This window comes from Emydura macquarii, unplaced genomic scaffold, assembly GCF_026122565.2.
Source record: "Emydura macquarii macquarii isolate MOO-44397 ecotype Brisbane River unplaced genomic scaffold, CSIRO-AGI_Emac_v2 contig_1790, whole genome shotgun sequence".
Classification (NCBI taxonomy): Eukaryota; Metazoa; Chordata; order Testudines; family Chelidae; genus Emydura; species Emydura macquarii.
This window is the reverse complement of record NW_027131927.1, coordinates 28928274-28946027: the sequence shown is the minus strand read 5'-3', so window position 1 is coordinate 28946027 and position 17754 is coordinate 28928274. Positions and strand designations below refer to the sequence as shown.

The window sequence follows — 17754 nt, the reverse complement described above, 5'->3', positions numbered from 1 at the left end:
TAAAGTGCTCTGTTTGCAGCAGTTACTTTGCCTTAATAGCCATAGCTGGTGATTTCAGCACAAGTTGTACTTTTCGATGATGACATAATTAGTCCTTTCTAGCATGTTCAGAAGAAAGATCCCTTTTTTTGTCTCTCTCTCTTTCCCCCTTTTTGGCCACTAGTCTTATTGCTTTTCAGGGTTGTAGAATTATTGTATCCTCAGGAGGACCAGTTCTGAAGTCCATTAAAACAAACAAAAAAATTGCATTCAACAACTCTGTTCATTGACCGTGTAATAGAATTAACTGAAAAGTAACTTGAAAGTGTGAAGAATGTGCACCCTGGAAAAGCAGCTTGTATTTGTTTCATGCAAGGTCAGGCATGTGTCAGAAAAAGCATAACAACCTGGTCAATGGAAGTTCTCTGCAAAAAATCAATTGAAGAATCACGTCAGCCAAGTGGAGAACTTCAGTTGTTCAAGAGGGATGGCATCTCTAATTTTGGAGTGAAGAGTGGTGTTTTTCAGAGGGATACACGTGCTGGAAATTTAAACTGGAAGTGAAACTGAATCAAAACTCAAGGTTCTGACTTCCCTGAACTTTCAGAGTGTAAAACTGGATGTTGTGAACTCTGCAGCTATGGACCATTTGTAATTAAGCTTTGAACCATTCTCTTCTATGACGGCTATTCCTGAATAGGGGAATGAAACTCCGCGATTTTTAGTTTCCTTGGAATTCTTCCACCAGAGAGTTTGGTCTCCCCACAACAAAAAGGCTGGAGGGGTTCACCCTCATAAACTGGCAGATTTCCTAGGATCTGTTTAGACCTGAAAATCATAGGTATTTTAATAAGCTAGCAAATGGAAAAACAGAATGAATAATGGTGGAGCTGGAGAAATGTAATTCATTTTCTGGGATGCATGATATTAGATGGTGAAATACAATTTTCCTCCTCATTCTAGGCAGGCCCTAGCTATATTGACTCTAGAGGTTCTCGTATACTTTAGAATGTTAATATACACTGGATCTAAAATATACTTTTCTTACTGAATTAAGAGACTGCAGCTTTATGGAGAGAAGACAAAGGAGTTAGGATAGCTTTTTCCTTTTGTTAAAAAAAAATCCAAAACCATTGCAGCATCTTAAAACTAATATTTGAAAAATGTTAATCTCCTGAAATGGATAAAATCCTACATTCTTTGCTTGAGCAAAATTGCTGTTGAAAGAAATCAGTGAAAGCTGTGCCTGTGTAACCGAGAATGGAATTAAACCTGGTGATGGTTTCACTTGATAAAGACTAATTAAGTACTTCAGGATTTGACCTAAATTAAGAGCCAGTTCCATCACTGGTATCATTGACTTTAGAGGAGCCATGCCAATTTACCCCAACTGAGGATCATGTCTTATCAATTTACAGCTGAATTGAATAAATGCGAAATTAGCCTGATTCTCTTCTCACTTGCACCAATTTTTCATTGGTGTGACTCCACTAGATTCATTGAAATTATACCTACTTTGCCTGAAATTATACCTGAAAAAGTACAATCAGACTCTGGGCAAGTATCTGTATGTCCAACTTCTGAGTTGCTGAAAACCTGCTGCAAAAAATAAATAGTTCCCTCCTAATTTAATCGGAGCAAGATTTTTTGCATAATGAATTTAGATGTCGTCTAGTTTTTTGGCTCCTTACCAGTATCTTGGGAACAAATGGAAACTTAAAAAAAAAATCATTGCTCTTTTCCAATAAGAAATCACTATTTAATAAGGAATTTTGCTTATTAAACTTGTATTTAATTTTATTAGTTTTGTATGGACTTATATAAAAGCCTTTTTCCCAGAATTGCTTTTTTTTTTAAAAAGAAAGAAGTTTAAATAGTAGCTTGTATACATGTGATATACTGTATACAGATAAGATAAATGTAGTACAGGAGAGTGGATTGGTTTACCTGATGGATTATCTCCACTTATGTTGGACAGAAAGACAAATGTGAAAATAATCACATATTTATTACTGGCACTCAGGTAGATAACCTTTTAATACTGGGGCTTGCTCATATGTTATGTTGCTGAATTTATTTTCCCTTTATTTTTACATCTCAGTGTTCTAGAACATAAACAACATTGTGAAGATGCAGTTCCATTGCCACCAAAATATTAGAGAATACTGAATTGGCTATAAGATCTGGAGGAAAGGGGACAATTAGGCTTGGATATTTAAAAGGAAATCAAGAACTTACAGGAGTGTGAAGTATGAAAAAATGAAGGGAATTGGTTATAGATGGTATGTGTACATTGGGCAGTACTAAAAAGGAGGCTTGCATCCTTTTTCCCTGCAGGTTGAGTAATTCCCAGTTAATGGCAGTTACTTAATCCTGTATGGGGAGAACTGGGCCACATGGTCTCGAGTTGAGATTACTCTTGAGCCAAAGATGACTTCTTCCATCACAAGTCACAGAGAGAAAGAAGGCATTTTAGGACTCATTGTGTGCATTAACTCATTTTACGTTATCTCTACATTAGAATCATTCTTGTCAGCAACATTTTCTGGCAGGTCCATATCTCTTTCAAGCTCTCTCACTTCAAAATATGGATACTTTTCCCTTTGATACATATGGCTTTGATTGTGCAGTTGATGGTAAATTAGGGCATTTACAACCAAGTGTGACCAAGACAGTTTTGACTGTGTTGCATCTTTAAAATGCCAGAGCAGACCATGAGCTATCTTTCTCAATGGACATCACATGAAACACCAATCCCACCGGTCTACCTTGGAGTAAACCTAGATAGATCTCTCAGATATCTTATACCACCTGAGGAAAACTTCGATTAAGGTGAGGACGCATAACACCCTTCTAAGCAAATTTGCCAGCACTTCACAGGGAGCAAATGCTCAAATTCTCTGATCATCTGGTTTAGCTCTCTGTTGGTCTACAGCAAAATACTGTGCTTCATCTGGCTCCATTTGTCTCACGAGAAGTTGGTTGACACACAGCTGCAATCAACTATGCACACTGTAACTGGGACAATTCAACCCATACCAGTACTCTGGCTCCCCATGTTAAGTAACATCACTCTTCCACTCATCCATCGCAGGGATGCTACAGCCAGAATGATTGAGAAAATCAGGTCAAACCTGAGCCTACCACTATATAAAGACCTCTATAACCACCCTAGAGTGCGTTTGTTGTTGAGGCACCCATTATGGGCCCACTTGCCCTGTTGAGATTTCACCATGACATCGATGTGGCATGAAAAATTGTCTACAGCTCATGTCAGAAACCAGTCTCCTATAACTGACTTGATCATATGTATACCCGGCTTTGGCTTGCTATACCACTCATGGGCCCTTCTCAATGGATTTCGAACAGGCCAGGGTCAACATGCAACCAGCCTCTTCACATCTGAGGCCAATACAAGGATTCCACATGCAGCTGTGGCCGGAGACAGATAATATCACACATCATGACAATTGACCCTCTGACCAGATTTGATGGTGGTCTGAAGGCTCTGTTCTTCACTTAAGAGGCTGCCGCAAATTGGTTTGGCAAGCTCCACATCCAATAAGAAGAAGAAGGGTTATGATTAGTGTATATTACTAATGCAAGCTTTAGGGTTTCAAATATTGACTTAAACACCCATTGAATTGAATTGAAATGGACATTATTGTCATTGTTAGTGTTACTCTCATTTAACAAATCCCTGAATTTAAGTGTATTAATACCTTCAGTAGTAGCCTTGGGGATGCCCTACATACATTGTCATATCTCATAAAATGAATGTCTTGCAACAGAGCCTGCTTGAACCCTGAAGGTGCTGGAAATATAGCAATCAAGAAGTTAACTAAAGATTTGTACATATATTTCTATAGTGATAGTCCGCTACAAGAGACAGATTAATGAATCAGAAAAAAGAAATGTGTATGAAAAATTAGGGTGTTTTGCTTACATAAACGCCTTTAGAGTTCCTGTATGGCAGGGGTCCCCAAACTATGGCCCACCAACAAATTTTGACCAGCCCGCTCCCCACTCCCGGCCCCGCCCCTTCCCCCTGCCCCTCTCCCACGTGGGTCCAGAGCACCACTCCGAGCCCCAAGCAGCACCGCTCCCCCCTCCCAGCCCTGTCCCTCTCCTATATAGGCCTAGCAGCGCCCTGGCCAGAGCCACACCGTTCCCAGCCTCAAGCAGCGCCACACTGCAGCCACTCCCCTCTCCCAGCCACATCCCTTCCCCCAACCCCTTCCATGTGATATGGGCCCAGTGTCCTGGCCAGGAACCACTCCCGACCCCAAGCAGCACCACACGATGGCCACTCCCCCCTCCCAGCCCTGCCCCTTCCCTCCCACATGATGTGGGCCCAGCACCATGGCCAGGAGCCACTCCTGTCCCCAAGCAGTGCCATGCGGCAGCTACTCCCCCAGCCCTGCCCCTTCTCCCCCTCCCCTCTCCCCCCTGTGTAACATGGGCCCAGCCACTCCAGCCCACCATAAGAGCAAGACTGAGTGGTGTGGCCCTCGCAGCTGAAAGTTTGGAGACCCCTGCTGTATGGTACAACTTTAGCTTCACACAACTAATTGCAAATGCACACCTGAAATCACTACTACGCTTCCTCTGATACATTTATGCTCTTCAAAAAAGGACCTGCCAATACTGTGAAAAACTCACGTTTGGGTTTTTTGTGTTTTCCAAGATAAAACTGAATCTAGTGGCTTTATGGATATTTTTGATTTTTTTTAACTTCACGTTCACATTTAAATTATTATAACATATAGTTAAAAAGAAACTAGAAACATTAGGCTCTGTTTTCAGTTTCTGTATGAAAACTTTAACCCTTTAAAAAGTTAAAAGGGAAAGATGAGAACACTTGTTATGCCTGCTTAGAAAAAATAAGGATGTTTAGATGTATCTAGAAGCTTCAGCCAAGTCTACACTACAAACATGTCGGTATAACTACGTTGCTCAGAGGTGTGAAAAATCCACACTGCTGAACGACACAGTTATATTGACCTAACGCCCTGTGTAGACAGCACGGAAGTGGATTAACTACACTGACAGGAGAAGGTCTTCCATCAGGGTAGGAGCATCTTCACTTAAGCACTACAGCGGCACAGCTGCATCAGTGCCAATGCAGCATTTTAAGTGTAGACCTGCCCTTAGAAGGGAAGGGGAATAGATGGAGCCATTGGTGATTGAAGAGAGGGGTGTGGTAAGTGGGTGGAGTCAACTATCATTGCACTGTAAGGAGAGTGGGTGGGGTTGTGAATTGTTAAGGGAGCAAGCATCTAGCTACTTTTGAAAGATGTGTAGGACATCAGATAACATAGTTCTGTGTTAAGATGGCTAACTCATTACTCTTCAGTCTTTACAGTGCTGAATTCATTAGGTGGCTTTTCCTCATTCTAAGTGCAGTAAATGTGAAAGTTGTTGATCAATTATGCAAATGGCTGATTCTTAGATAGGAATTTATCTGATTCAACATGCCTAAAGTTGAAGGAAGTAGTGGGAAACAAGCAATTAATCTGAGAAAGGGCAGACAATCAGACTCTTCAGCTTCTTCAGCTCAAACAGAGTCCAAGTGGCTGAAGATGCCATTGAAGAATGCGAAGAAGTATGTCAAGAAGATCTTTGCCATTTGTTCAGACAATAAAAATAAAAAGAGTGAAAGAGGAGAGAACTTGTAGAGTCCAGGCACCCTAATTTTCTTACCTATGGTATTCAGTATACAATCTAAACCAAATTGAGAAAGAAGGAGCACCTAGCACATCCATAAAGAATATTGTGTTAATTCAAAAATTATTCTTCAGCCACCATCAGCCTGGCTGGTTAGCTGAAAAAGGAAGATTGATATTCCAGCTTCCCCATGACATTCAGTGGAACTCTCAGGAAAATCGTGGGCCTTATTTTGAGGTCCACTAAAGCAACTGTGTGCCTGTTTGCACAAAACTTTCTGAAGCCAGGGGATCTAGTCAGTGGAAGATTCCCCCTGAAAAGGGGAACCCTTTGGCTTCTTTGCCTCTCTTCTACCAGCTGCAAGTGTTGATAGCGTGGCTGGGGAAAAGGTGTTTTTCTGGGGCATCCTTACATTGCAGCAGCCCTCAGCTGCTAGAAGTTGGGGACCATTGTCAGCTGGTGTCATCTAAAGCAATCTTTATGCAGGGGACTAGGATGGTGCAGAACTGGCCTCAGTATTGAATTTGAGACCCAATGGGCTCTTTTATTTCCCTTCTCCTTAGCTGTGCCTGTTGTTCTTTGGGCCCAGCTGAGACCCTGTGTCCTGTGGTCCTGTGTCTCTACAATTACATCCAACTGGGAGGAGTGTGTTGAGCATTCACTGAGCATGAGGATGACTTCGACCAAAACACAACATGCATTTTACCCAGCAAGAGGTTCTCCAGAGAGAGGCATGACATTTATAAAAGCAATTGATAGAGGTTTCAGAGGGATTTGCCAGATTACAGGCTGATGCTACTAGTGTTAAAGTCTCACTGGAAATCAGGCTTGATCTAAGTAATAACAAAGAACTGGAACCACATAAGGTCAAAATCAAAAAACAATTCAAAGAAGATATGGAACCTTTCTATTATTCTAGCCACCACTGCAACTGATCTCAAATAGAAAGGTCATAGACTCAGCCTTGAACAGGAAGAAGTAACTGAAATGTGGCTGATTGAACATAGTTCTGAGTCTCATTTTTATCTTCTAGCACTTGAAATTGAAAATCCAGATTCAACTCCCTAATCAATGTCTGTGAAATAGGGCGTGTCACAGTTTTATACCAAACTGTGGACAATTATGGAAGCAAAATCATGGAAGACTGGACAGCTGAATTCAGAATTTTGTCAATTGTGTAAAGACCTTCACTCCTGTCCACCCAGCTCAGCACCACTCATGCATGGTTGGAATAATAAATGTAGCATGTAATTCATTTTCATAAGTATGTGATTTGTGGTAACCTGATGAACTTTTGTGGGCGTTGAAGGAAATTAAAATAACACTGGGCCTTTCATCCTTTAGAACATTTGTCTCCAGCAGGACACAAACTTTATCTGCAAATTTTGCTTACTCATGTCTCCACATTAAATAAGGTTAAAAAACAAAACAAAACATAAAACCCTACCAAACCATTACTTGTTTTCCCATTTTGTGGCTGTTGCTTTATATATATCTTCTGGGGGGGAGGGATGTATATGTATATAAACACAACACACAAACACACTTTCTCTTGTAGTAAAGAATTTTCAAGCTCTTAAAAACTTATCTCGCTGAATACATCTCTGCAAAAGTCTGCTTCTACTCTTATATGCCAGCAGCTCATACTAAATCAAAGTTGGGTGAAAAAGAATGTTTTAAAAAGTCCTGCTCATTTTCTGATGACGTTTGTATGTTTGTTTTAGTGGGAAAATCCTAGTTAGAGTTAATGGAAAGAGCACAAAACAGAAGTAAGGAGTCTTTAAGGTCTACCAAGGGCAGAAATCCATCTTTTCCTGACATTAATGCTGCATTGTTCTGTACGTTTCTGGTTTACATCTAATTCCTGGCTCACAAGTGTCCGTTTTTCATGCTTATTCATCAGTCACCCTTGCATTAGCACTGCCTTGAAGGCATTTGCCCTGCCTCTTATCTCCTTTCTCAGAAATGATAAAGGATATCCTTAAAGTTTTACCCACCCACACATCACAGTAAAACCCAGAACTACAATGAAGGAATAAAATACAGTGTGTAAAAATAAAAATAAAAAAGGTCATTCTTTGCTGACTGAAAAGATAAAAGCTAAAAAAGGAAGCAGAATAATGCCAGGAATTAAAAGGACTTGTACACAGAAACTGTTACATTTGGGAGACTAAAAATCAAACATTTGAGTTGTTTTTAGATGAAGGATGCATTACATTTGGAATTTTAAAATTGAGCCATTTAAAAATATTTCACATTAAGGCTCTATTTTTCCTCTCCAAAAAGCAGAAAAATTCATGTGGGTTTACACTGAGAGATAGATCCCTTCATTATGTTAGTCCAGTTTTGCACCAGTGGAAAACAATGGATTTCAATGCAACTCTGAAGGAGTCCCTCTCTCCTGATTGCAACAGATTGTTCCTAGGTATTTCAGGAGTCTTAGAACAATGACTCGCCCCAGAGTTCTATGTGTATGCGTTGTGCTATGCCTGTAATACGTAGCACAAGAACAGTCATTGACTTCACTGGCACTGCACATTAGTAAAGAAAATAGGGTGTGGTGCAGAGGTGCATCCCAGAACTTTAATCCTTAAACCTGGATTTCTTTCAGTTACATCATACCCTGGAAAAGAAGGGGAGAGGAAAAATATCTGTTGTACAGGGCGTGGGTTCTGGCCAAACCAAAACCGCTTCCTTAGAAGCTCCAAGGCAAAGTCCCCACTTGCAGCCATGGAGGCTGCACCTTTAGAAGCAGTTATATAGCGTTTAAATTGTGCAGTGGTATGAACTGTCACCTTTTTGATTCTCCCAAGCCTGATGTGGCAGCTAATGCAACAATCAAGCTTCATGGGAATGACACCAAAGAGGTATGCTGATCCCCTAGTGTCCTAACATAAGAAGTGGATTCTTCCTTGTCCGACCAAATCAGCCTTGGAAGAAATTTTTAAAGGCCCAGCTGATGTTTCCCTGGCAGAGCTCCATGGGGAAGCTCAATGAGCAGGAAGAGAAGGACCACTCAGGGCAAAAACTCTCCTAGCTATCACCACTAACACTTGTGCAAAATAGAGGGAGGGTGATGAATGGCACCAGTATGGTGAGATGAAGGGGTATCCCAAACTCTGACAATAAGTAAGAACAATGGGCAGTCCCACTGACAGCGATTCTGGGCCACAGGGCAGAACAGTCCATGGCCCCGCTAGAAAGGGATGGCTGAGGTCTGAGTGGGCTTCTGCCGAAAATTTTTGCTTCTTTATTATGTGCCATGCAGGTTCCCGGGCGGCTGAGAAGATGGTATCTGCTACTCAGCTTCCCGGATCCTTTGGACTCCCCAGGGAGATTACTGATGAACCTGGGAAGCTGAGTAGAAGATACCACCTCCTCAGCTGCTCGGGAATCTGCATGGCACATAATAAATAAGCTTCGCTCAGGGGAGGGGTGGACAGCACAAGTGGTGGGACCTTGGGAGTATGGAGGAGAGGAAGGTACTTATCTATCCTCCCATCCTTCCGGGCCCTTTTAAATCGCTGGGCCACTGGTCAATTGCCCCCCTCACCCACCTCTGTCAGTGGGCCTGACTATGGGTATGTCTACACAGCAAAGAAAAACCCACAGCTGGCTCATGCCGTTCTCTTAGGCTCACAGGGCTGTTTCATTGGTGTGTAGACTTCCAGGCTCAGGCTGAAGCCCAGGCTCTAGGACCCTGAAGGGTGGCAGGGTCCCAGAGCCCAGGCTTCAGCTCAAACCTGGAAGTCTACACACCAATGAAACAGCCCTGCGAGCTTAAAGCAGCTGACCCAGGCCAGCAGTGGGTTTTTCTTTGCTGTGTAGACATACCTTATATTACCAAAGTGATGTGGTAAAGGGGGTACTCTCATCCCTTCACCTCATATCACTCACTTAAGGTTTGGGGTAGAAGTGGTTCCAGTTTTTCTCATCCACTGAAAACTGCAAAAAAGAACTATTGCAGATCTGGGGCAACTCACACAGTCTCTTTCAGCTGCAACATTTTCTGAAGCTTCTTTCATCCTTCTAGTTTTCAAAATGGATGACATTTTTAAGTTTGAAATTTTCTGATAATATATTTTTTACCTTTTTTCTCACCTCATTTTGCAAACAGTCAAGAATGTTCAAAAATGGTATTTTTAAAAGTGGAAAAATATTGTTTTTGAAAATATTTAGTTTTGAAAAATCTCACCATGGGATTAAGCTGATTCAATCAAAATTGACAGGGAGGATGAGGGGGAAGAACACTCTAAACCACAAACAGACAGAAAATGAAGATTGGAATCAGAAAATAGCAAATGGAGAGTTATACAAAAGTCAAAATGCTTTCACAAAACTTTTTTTTTTAAAGATATTTTTAATAAAAAAACTGATTTGCTCAAAAACAGACCCAGTCCTGCCCCAATGGGATGTATCCAGCTAGACACAGCAGGTGCTGGAGTCCCCTATATGATCTCTCCATCTCCTCAACATTTCTAAAAAGCCTAGGTTAGAACTTTTGTTTGTTTGCTTTTCATAGCAAGCCAACTTTATGTTTGGATAGTTGAATATACTTCATGACCAGTATCTATCTGCAGCTATCTGGTGATTCAGTGGATTGGGAGAACATAGATAGTTCTGGATGGATAAAGCTCTAAGCACACAGGACAAAGTAGAGAGAATGGAGGGGAAGAGCTCCCTAACTTTCTATATATATAATTATATCCTTTTATCAAATGAGTATTATTTACTTGGTAGTCTCTCATGTCTCCCTTGAGGACATTACTGGCTATTACATCAGGGCCTGTACTTAAAAGTATTTTTGAGTTTGTAGATCATTGACCCACTAGAATGCAGGGATACTTTCAAAATATTACAGCATGTCAGGTCACAGAGAAATGGCGAGTTCCGTGTGCATTAATCCCACTTGCTAAAAAACCTACTGACATTTCTGATGGGGAAACCATACTGCTCTATGCTCATCTGTCCCAATTGTTTATAATAATCAGAAAAAAGCTGGTTTGTGTACTAAATGTGATTATTGCACATTATGGGCAAAGTATTTTAATTTGTAAGTATTCAAGCTTTGTTTTAAATAAGAAAGCATTGTATGACTGAGATGATGAATATGTATATAGATAATATATATATAGTGTTTGTGTGTGTTGTGACAGGGCCAGACCTGATAGCTACAGGAGTGTAGTGGAGGGTATATATATTAGCCCCAGGATCAACAAATCCTTGTTCCCTGGGTGATTCAGATGCAGTTACTCCAGGGCAATTAGGTCAATTAGGCAGCTGAGGCCAATTAAGGAGCTTGCCCCAGCAGTTAAAAGCCTCCCTGTCAGGCAGCTGAAAGGGAGTTAAGAGGAGGAGCAGAGTGGCTGGGCTGGGGAGCGATTATGGTTGCTACTACAACACAAAAAGTACCCCAGCCCCATAGGCATAGAGGCCTGAAGGAGGACCTGGCTGCCTAGACACCTGAGTAATGGAGTTGAGGTGGGGACCTCACTCCAACAGGGGAGGATCACAGGGACAGAGAGACCCATGATTGGGGGGGGGGGGGGAAGGGAACCTTTGCCCTGGTTCCAGGAAGTGGACCCTGAGCAGTGGGGCCAAGGACAAGTGACCCAGGGAAGGTAGTAGCTCACGGACTAAGCAGTTTGAGGCTACTCCTTACAGGGCCCCTGGGTCAGGGCCCAGGGTAGAGGGTGGGCCCAGGCTCCCCGCTCCCACCCAACCATACCATCAGCATAGCTGAAAAGGGCACAGGACCCACAGAGGGGCAGAACAGGTCTCCCTCGCCACAGTGTGTAGATGTACCTAATAAATACATAATCTCTCTTTACCTCTGTCAAGTTTTAATATTAGAGCACAATAAACGTGTTAATAGTTCCTAAAATGTATTTATATATACATGTTTGATATAGAATCATAGTTTCATAGAAATGTAGGACTCAGGGACCTTGATAGGTCATCTAGTCCAGTCCCCTGCATTGAGACAGGACCAAGTATTATCTAGACCATCCTTCAGAGGTGTTCGTCTAACCTGTTCTTAACATTTTCCAATGATGGAGATTCTACAACCTCCTTAGGTAATTTGTTCAAGTGCTTAACTACTCTTACACTTAGGGAATTTTTCCTAATGTCTAACCTAAACCTCCTTTCCTTCAATTTAAACTCATTACTACTTGTCCTGTCCTCAGTGGATAAGGAGAACTTTTTATCTTCCTCCTCTTTATAACAACCTTTTACATACTTGAAGATTGTTATCATGTACCCCCTCGGTCTTCTATTCTCCAGACTAAAGAAACTCAGTTTTTTCAATCTTTCCTTGTAGGTCATGTTTTCTAGACCTTTAATCATTGTTGTTGCTCTCATCTGGACTTTCTCCAGTTTATCCACATCTTTCCTGAGATGTGGTGCCCAGTACTGGACACAGTACTTCTGTTGTGGCCTTATCAGTGCTGAGCAGAGTGGAAAAATTACTTCTTGTGTTTTGCTTACAGTACTCCTGCTAATGCATCTCAGAATGATGTTTGGGTTTTTTGCAATAGTATTATATTATTGACTCTCATTTAGTTTGTGATCCACTATAGCCCCCAGATCCTTTTCTGCAGTACTCTTTTGTAGACAGTCATTTCCCATTTTGTATTTGTGCAATTAATTGTTCCTTCCTAAGTGCAGTACTTTGCATGTGTCCTTACTGAACTGCATCCAATTTATTTCAGACCATTTCTCCAGTTTATCAAGATCATTTTGAATTCTAATTCTGTCCTCCAAAGCACTTGCAATTCCTCCCAGATTGGTATTGTCAGCAAACTTTATAAGTGTGCTCTCTAAGCCATTATCCAAATCATTTATGAAAATATTGAATAGAATATATTAAATATATTTGCTATATAGAGGCAGAGCATCTCCTTTGGGAGTGCCTTTATAGGTGCATTAAACTCTATCTTTGTATTTTACTCAGCTAAATGCAGTTATTAATTTTTGCTTGTTTAAAATCTAAAAGGAAAACTGACAATGCACTGCACTTCTGTAGCACCTTTGCTCTGAAAGACTCAACATTCTTTGCCAACATGAATGGATTAAACCTCACAAAAACCCCTGTGAGGTAGTTAGTGTTATATCCTTTTTTTATGCTGAGCAAACTAAAGGCTTGTCTTCATGTTCAGCGCTACGGCAGCGGAGCTGTAGCACTTTAGTGAAGATGCTCCTACACTAATGGGAGAGCTTCTCCTGTTGGCGTAGTTAATCCAACCTCCTGAGAGGCAGTAGCTATGTCAACTGGACGCTCTCCCATAGACATAACACTGTCCACACAGAGGGTTTGGTCGGTATAAATAGATCACTCAGGGGAGTGGATTTTTCACATCCCTGAGTGACGTAGTTATACCGGCATAGTCTGTAGTGTAGACCTGGCCTATGAGAGGTGAAGCAAACAGAGATATGAACTGACTTTCCTACGGTCACATAGCTAGTCCTCAGCACAGCCAGAAATAAAATTTGCAAGTCCTTAATACCAGCCCTCTTGCACCAACCACTAGACCACACTCTTGAGCTTATTAACCAACTTCTGGCTCAGGGTACATTTTTCTGCTATAGTTTCAAGACCCCTGGAAAACACGGTTTTATGAGAACCCTAAAGACTACACGCTATAGTAATGCTGCTGTAATATAGCACAATGTCTTTTCTAATTAAACTACACTTTGTAGCCACTGCCCTGCGCTGAGTGTGGCATGGATGCACACCAAGTTAGCAGGAGCTCTGGCAAGTTATATGCTACAGGGAGCTCTGAGCACACTGTGCTTCAGAGGGCACAGTGCTTTCTGGTGCTGGCCACCCTGCCTGTCAAAGGGGTTCATCGCCCATTCCCCCCTGCGCTGGATAGAGAGGGAGCAGAGCCATGGCCCTTTTTCTTTCCTCTCAGCCCCCTGTGCAGAGGCAGGACAGCGATGTTAGGCCTTGTCTATACTAGGAAAATGTACCAATTTAACTAAATGGGTTTAAAATGTTACCAAGTATGTTACCAACGAAAACTAAATCAATATAACCAAGGGCTAAACTGGTTTAAGTACAACTAAATTACAGCTTTGCAGTGGTTTAACTAGATTGGTTTTTTTAAATCCAGTTAGTTAAACAGGCACACTTTCCTAGGCCATGTCTATGCCACAGAGACTATAGCGGCATAGCTATGGTGCCATAGTAATGCCAGCATAACTCCATAGTATAGATGCAGCCTACAGCAAGGAAAGGGATTTTTTCATCGCTGTAGGAATGCCCCCTCCCTGAGTGATGGTAGCTAGGTCAATGGGAGCATTCTTCCGCCAACCTCGCTGCATCAACACCGGGGGTTAGGTCGGCATAGCTACAGTGCTATGGGGTGTGGATTTTTCCCACCCCTGAATACCATAGCTAGGTTGAACTACATTTTTAGTGTATACCAGCCCTTACTATAGATAAGGCCTTAGTCCTACAGAGTCTTTGTGTTCCCTGAGTGCAGGGACTCCATTGTGTTTGATTGATTGATTGATTGATTGATTTGGGGGGGAAGGGAGGAAGAAGAAACTTGTGTTTTCTCTCTCTCTCGCTCTTTCAGATGAAGCTGCACAGGAGTGAAAAACAATCCAGTTCCAAATATTGATTGTAAACTCTTTGAAGCAGGGACCATCTTTTTGTTCTGTTTGTACAGTACTTAGCGCAATAGGGCTGTGACTGGAGCTCCTAGGCCTACAGCAGTACAAATAAAACATAATAATAAAATTGCTAAGAAATCTTTTCCCTTGTAAGTTCTCAAACATGATAAAATGAAGTGAAAATTCGTTCCAGTCTTTTTAGGCTATGGTCTCTTCAGGGAAGGGATGGTATCTTCCTGTTACTTGGAAAGACCCTAACATATTTTGCTCTACTCCAGTCATCTGTAAATCATTGTAAGACGTATTAATGACCTCACAACCTGGTTTTGGTTTTTACTAGATCTCCGGAAGACTTTTGAACAGGAGCCCCTGGGGAAAGAAGTGTCTTTGGAACAGGAAGTCCTGCTCCAGTGCCGTCCACCTGAAGGCATCCCAGTAGCTGAGGTGAGTGACAACAGCTTCCTGCACTAGCAATTGCCACTTAGTTGTCCTAACTGAGGCCTAATGTGTGGCTAATGGTGCAGTGAATTAGGGTATGGATGATGAATGGGTGGTAATGGAGACCTAACTGCCTGCTGCTTGTAGAATAGATTGATTGGGAGCTGATTAATGACTCTGGAGTCAATTAGGATGCCCCACTGGGCAGAGCCAGAGGCAGTTCAGTTTTATTTTTTGTTCTCTTTCATAAAATCAGAACACAGCAGTGTTATATCTGGCATCTGTAGGACAAATACCTGGTGGGATTTATAAATGCAACACTGTTCTGTCTCTCTCTTTCTTCCTTTCTTTTCCTTTCCGTTTCTTTGTTTAAAGTGAAAGCAGTTGCTGTCCTTGAGGCAACTGGCTTTCATGTGTTACTAAAACATTTATTTTTAATTTGCAGTATTTAATTTTCCTCACACGTTTGTGTACACAATCACACACACAGACCACATAGCACACTACAAGGGTCCATGCTGTGATCTGATAAGGAACTTCTTAAAACTGAAACAAGGTGGTAGTGGTGGGGGCAAGAGGAGAAATAATCCATCTTCTAAAAGTGGCTTATCTCTTTTATCTAACAGCAATTAAAAACACAGGGGAGGGTCCTCTGTTATCTTATTTGCAGGAGTGTAACCCTTCCATTTAGCAAAACCTGTGCCCACTGGCATTGATGGTCTCCTCGGAACAAGTTGCTCACCTTGGCATGGTGGAAGTGCTGGTTGAACAGGGCTTTGAACTCATTCCTCACAGGAGGGGGGTCTCAGAATCGCTGGGGGACCTCTGAAATTCTAAATTCAGCTCTGCTGATTAGTAGAAAAATGTACTGTTAATGATAATGCCCTCATCAGAATTCTCCTCGTTCATACTCGGAAGAAACTAATGCCAATTTGCATTAGGATAAGTTAGTTTGTCATGGTTAAGTAGCAAAGTGGTTGTCATTCACTGTTGTTGACTGATTTCTCAGGAGATCATGCTTAACATGTTATATCCCTATCAAACTAGAGCTTGGATCTAATCTGAATTGCAAAGAAGTGTCCACAAACAACAGAAGGAATGATTAACATAGTGGATTCCTCTCTCACATGCGTTTCAATAGGCTGTTTTCTTTCCTCTTTAAGAACCCCAAAGCTCAAAGAAGTGATTGAGTCTAGTGAGCGAGCTCTCTGACAGCCGTGATATTAATCAGTTGACTTTCCTCAAGAACTTATCAACTTTTGTTGCCTTTTAGCATCCTACCAACCTACCATTGTGCCTTGACAAGTGTGTTTATAACAGAGCATGTCAAGTTGCAGATGCTGTCTGGTACTGGGGACTACATTACCTTCACTGGGAGCTGAGCTTGCTCATGAGTGGCAGGCAGTTAGTATGTGTGCAGTGTTACATACAACTCTGAACCTCTCAGGACTTAACAGCTAATTCATCTCTTCTGTCAAAAACAACACCCCTCACCCCCAAAAAAAAGTAACCCCAGAAAGCCCTGATCAGGTGGAGGAGAGACAAACAGCATGATTGAGCACAATAAGTAGAAAGGGAGCATTCATCTCTGTCCCAACCATTATGGAAGAAGCATTCACTTCTTTAATTGTTCTTTTTCTTAAATCAGGTTAAATGTAGCTTCCTTCCACTGAACTGCTTTAAAGGCTAATATGCCCTGGTTGCCATGTATACTTCATAGTACAGCATATCCCAAGAAAATGATCTCTGAAAAGATTCTCAGAGAATAATTGCACTTTTTCATATTCTCTAACATACTAGTTCACTTTGTTAAGGACTAAAGATTCATGGCTGCAAACTAATTGGCTGTGAATCTTATTTGTACCATGGCCGGGGCAGACACCAATTAACTCTTGGCAGGCTCAGGAGTCATACCCCGTCTGACATTCAAAAGAACTATTCTTAATGTTTTTCCCCTGACTTTTGAAGTCAGGAGGGAGATGAAACACCCAGATTGGAGAGCAGCCTAATGCAGCTTCTTTGTAGACTCCTTTCAACACTATTAAAAGAACAAAGACCTAAACACTAATGAATATGGATACCTTAATGTGACACTTTATTACTGGCACTTGCTAAAGCTGGTATGATAAATTAAAAAATGAAAAGATGAAAGGTAACGTTGTGGGTTGAAGGATTACATGATTATTTTAATTTAGAGATGAATGTGTTCTTTGTTTAAGACTTCATTTATTTGTTCGGAGAACTTTCTGATATGATGATATAGTTAATCGAATAAGAAGGGACTCCAGGAAGGCAGACAATCAGCTCTTAGGCTCTCACATTATAGAAAGAATGTTTTGATTCCTGACATCCTAAGTCTGGCTGGGTAATGTAAACACAACAGCTATTAGCAATATTTCCAGATACGGGGAGGCAGACAAGAGTACCTCAAATTATTCCTCATTACAAGTACTGTTTCTGTGCCCTAAAGACAGATTACCATGCTATCCCAAACAGACCAATTGGTGTCCCAAATTTTCTTGCAATTTACCAGCTTTCAAAATGGTAGATAGTTTAAAAAAAAAAAAAAAAGAATCCTATGATACTATTTTGCAAGAAACATAATTCACATTGAAATCACTATATAACCCTGTTATTGAGTTTTTCACTTTTGTTCTTGCTTTTTTCCTTTGTTTTAACTTGTACTATGAAGTGCTGGCAACAACCCACCGTTAGAAGGATAGAGAATAGATCGCTGTCAATGCAAAGAGGATTTAGACATGAAACTCCTAGCATGGTTAATGGCAGTTAACCACATCAAGCCCCTATGTGGATCAATGGCAGGATCCTTTTGTTTTTAGTAGGCTGAGCCATGGTTTAGTAGGTTGAGCCATGTCACAGTTTTTATTCCCCCCTCCACCTGCCCCCACAACCCTGCTTACCCCCAGGGAGGAAGAAAGACTAAGACAGAGATGGGGGAGCAAACCTTTGAAAGCAGTACCAGCTCCTCTAAGGCATCATGCGTATTACAATAGACTGAAACTATAGAAACTTATAGAGCCCAGGATT

At 41.4% G+C, this 17754-nt stretch overlaps 1 protein-coding gene across 1 annotated transcript in view; it reads left to right on the top strand.

Moving 5' to 3' along the window:
- UNC5C (unc-5 netrin receptor C) overlaps positions 1 to 17754 on the top strand; it is a 326895-nt gene that overhangs the window by 233093 nt on the left and 76048 nt on the right. Inside the window, exon 4 of the mRNA XM_067557393.1 lies at positions 14609 to 14712. Within this exon, the coding sequence (XP_067413494.1) occupies positions 14609 to 14712 (104 nt within the window). The remainder of the gene's footprint in view (positions 1 to 14608; positions 14713 to 17754) is intronic.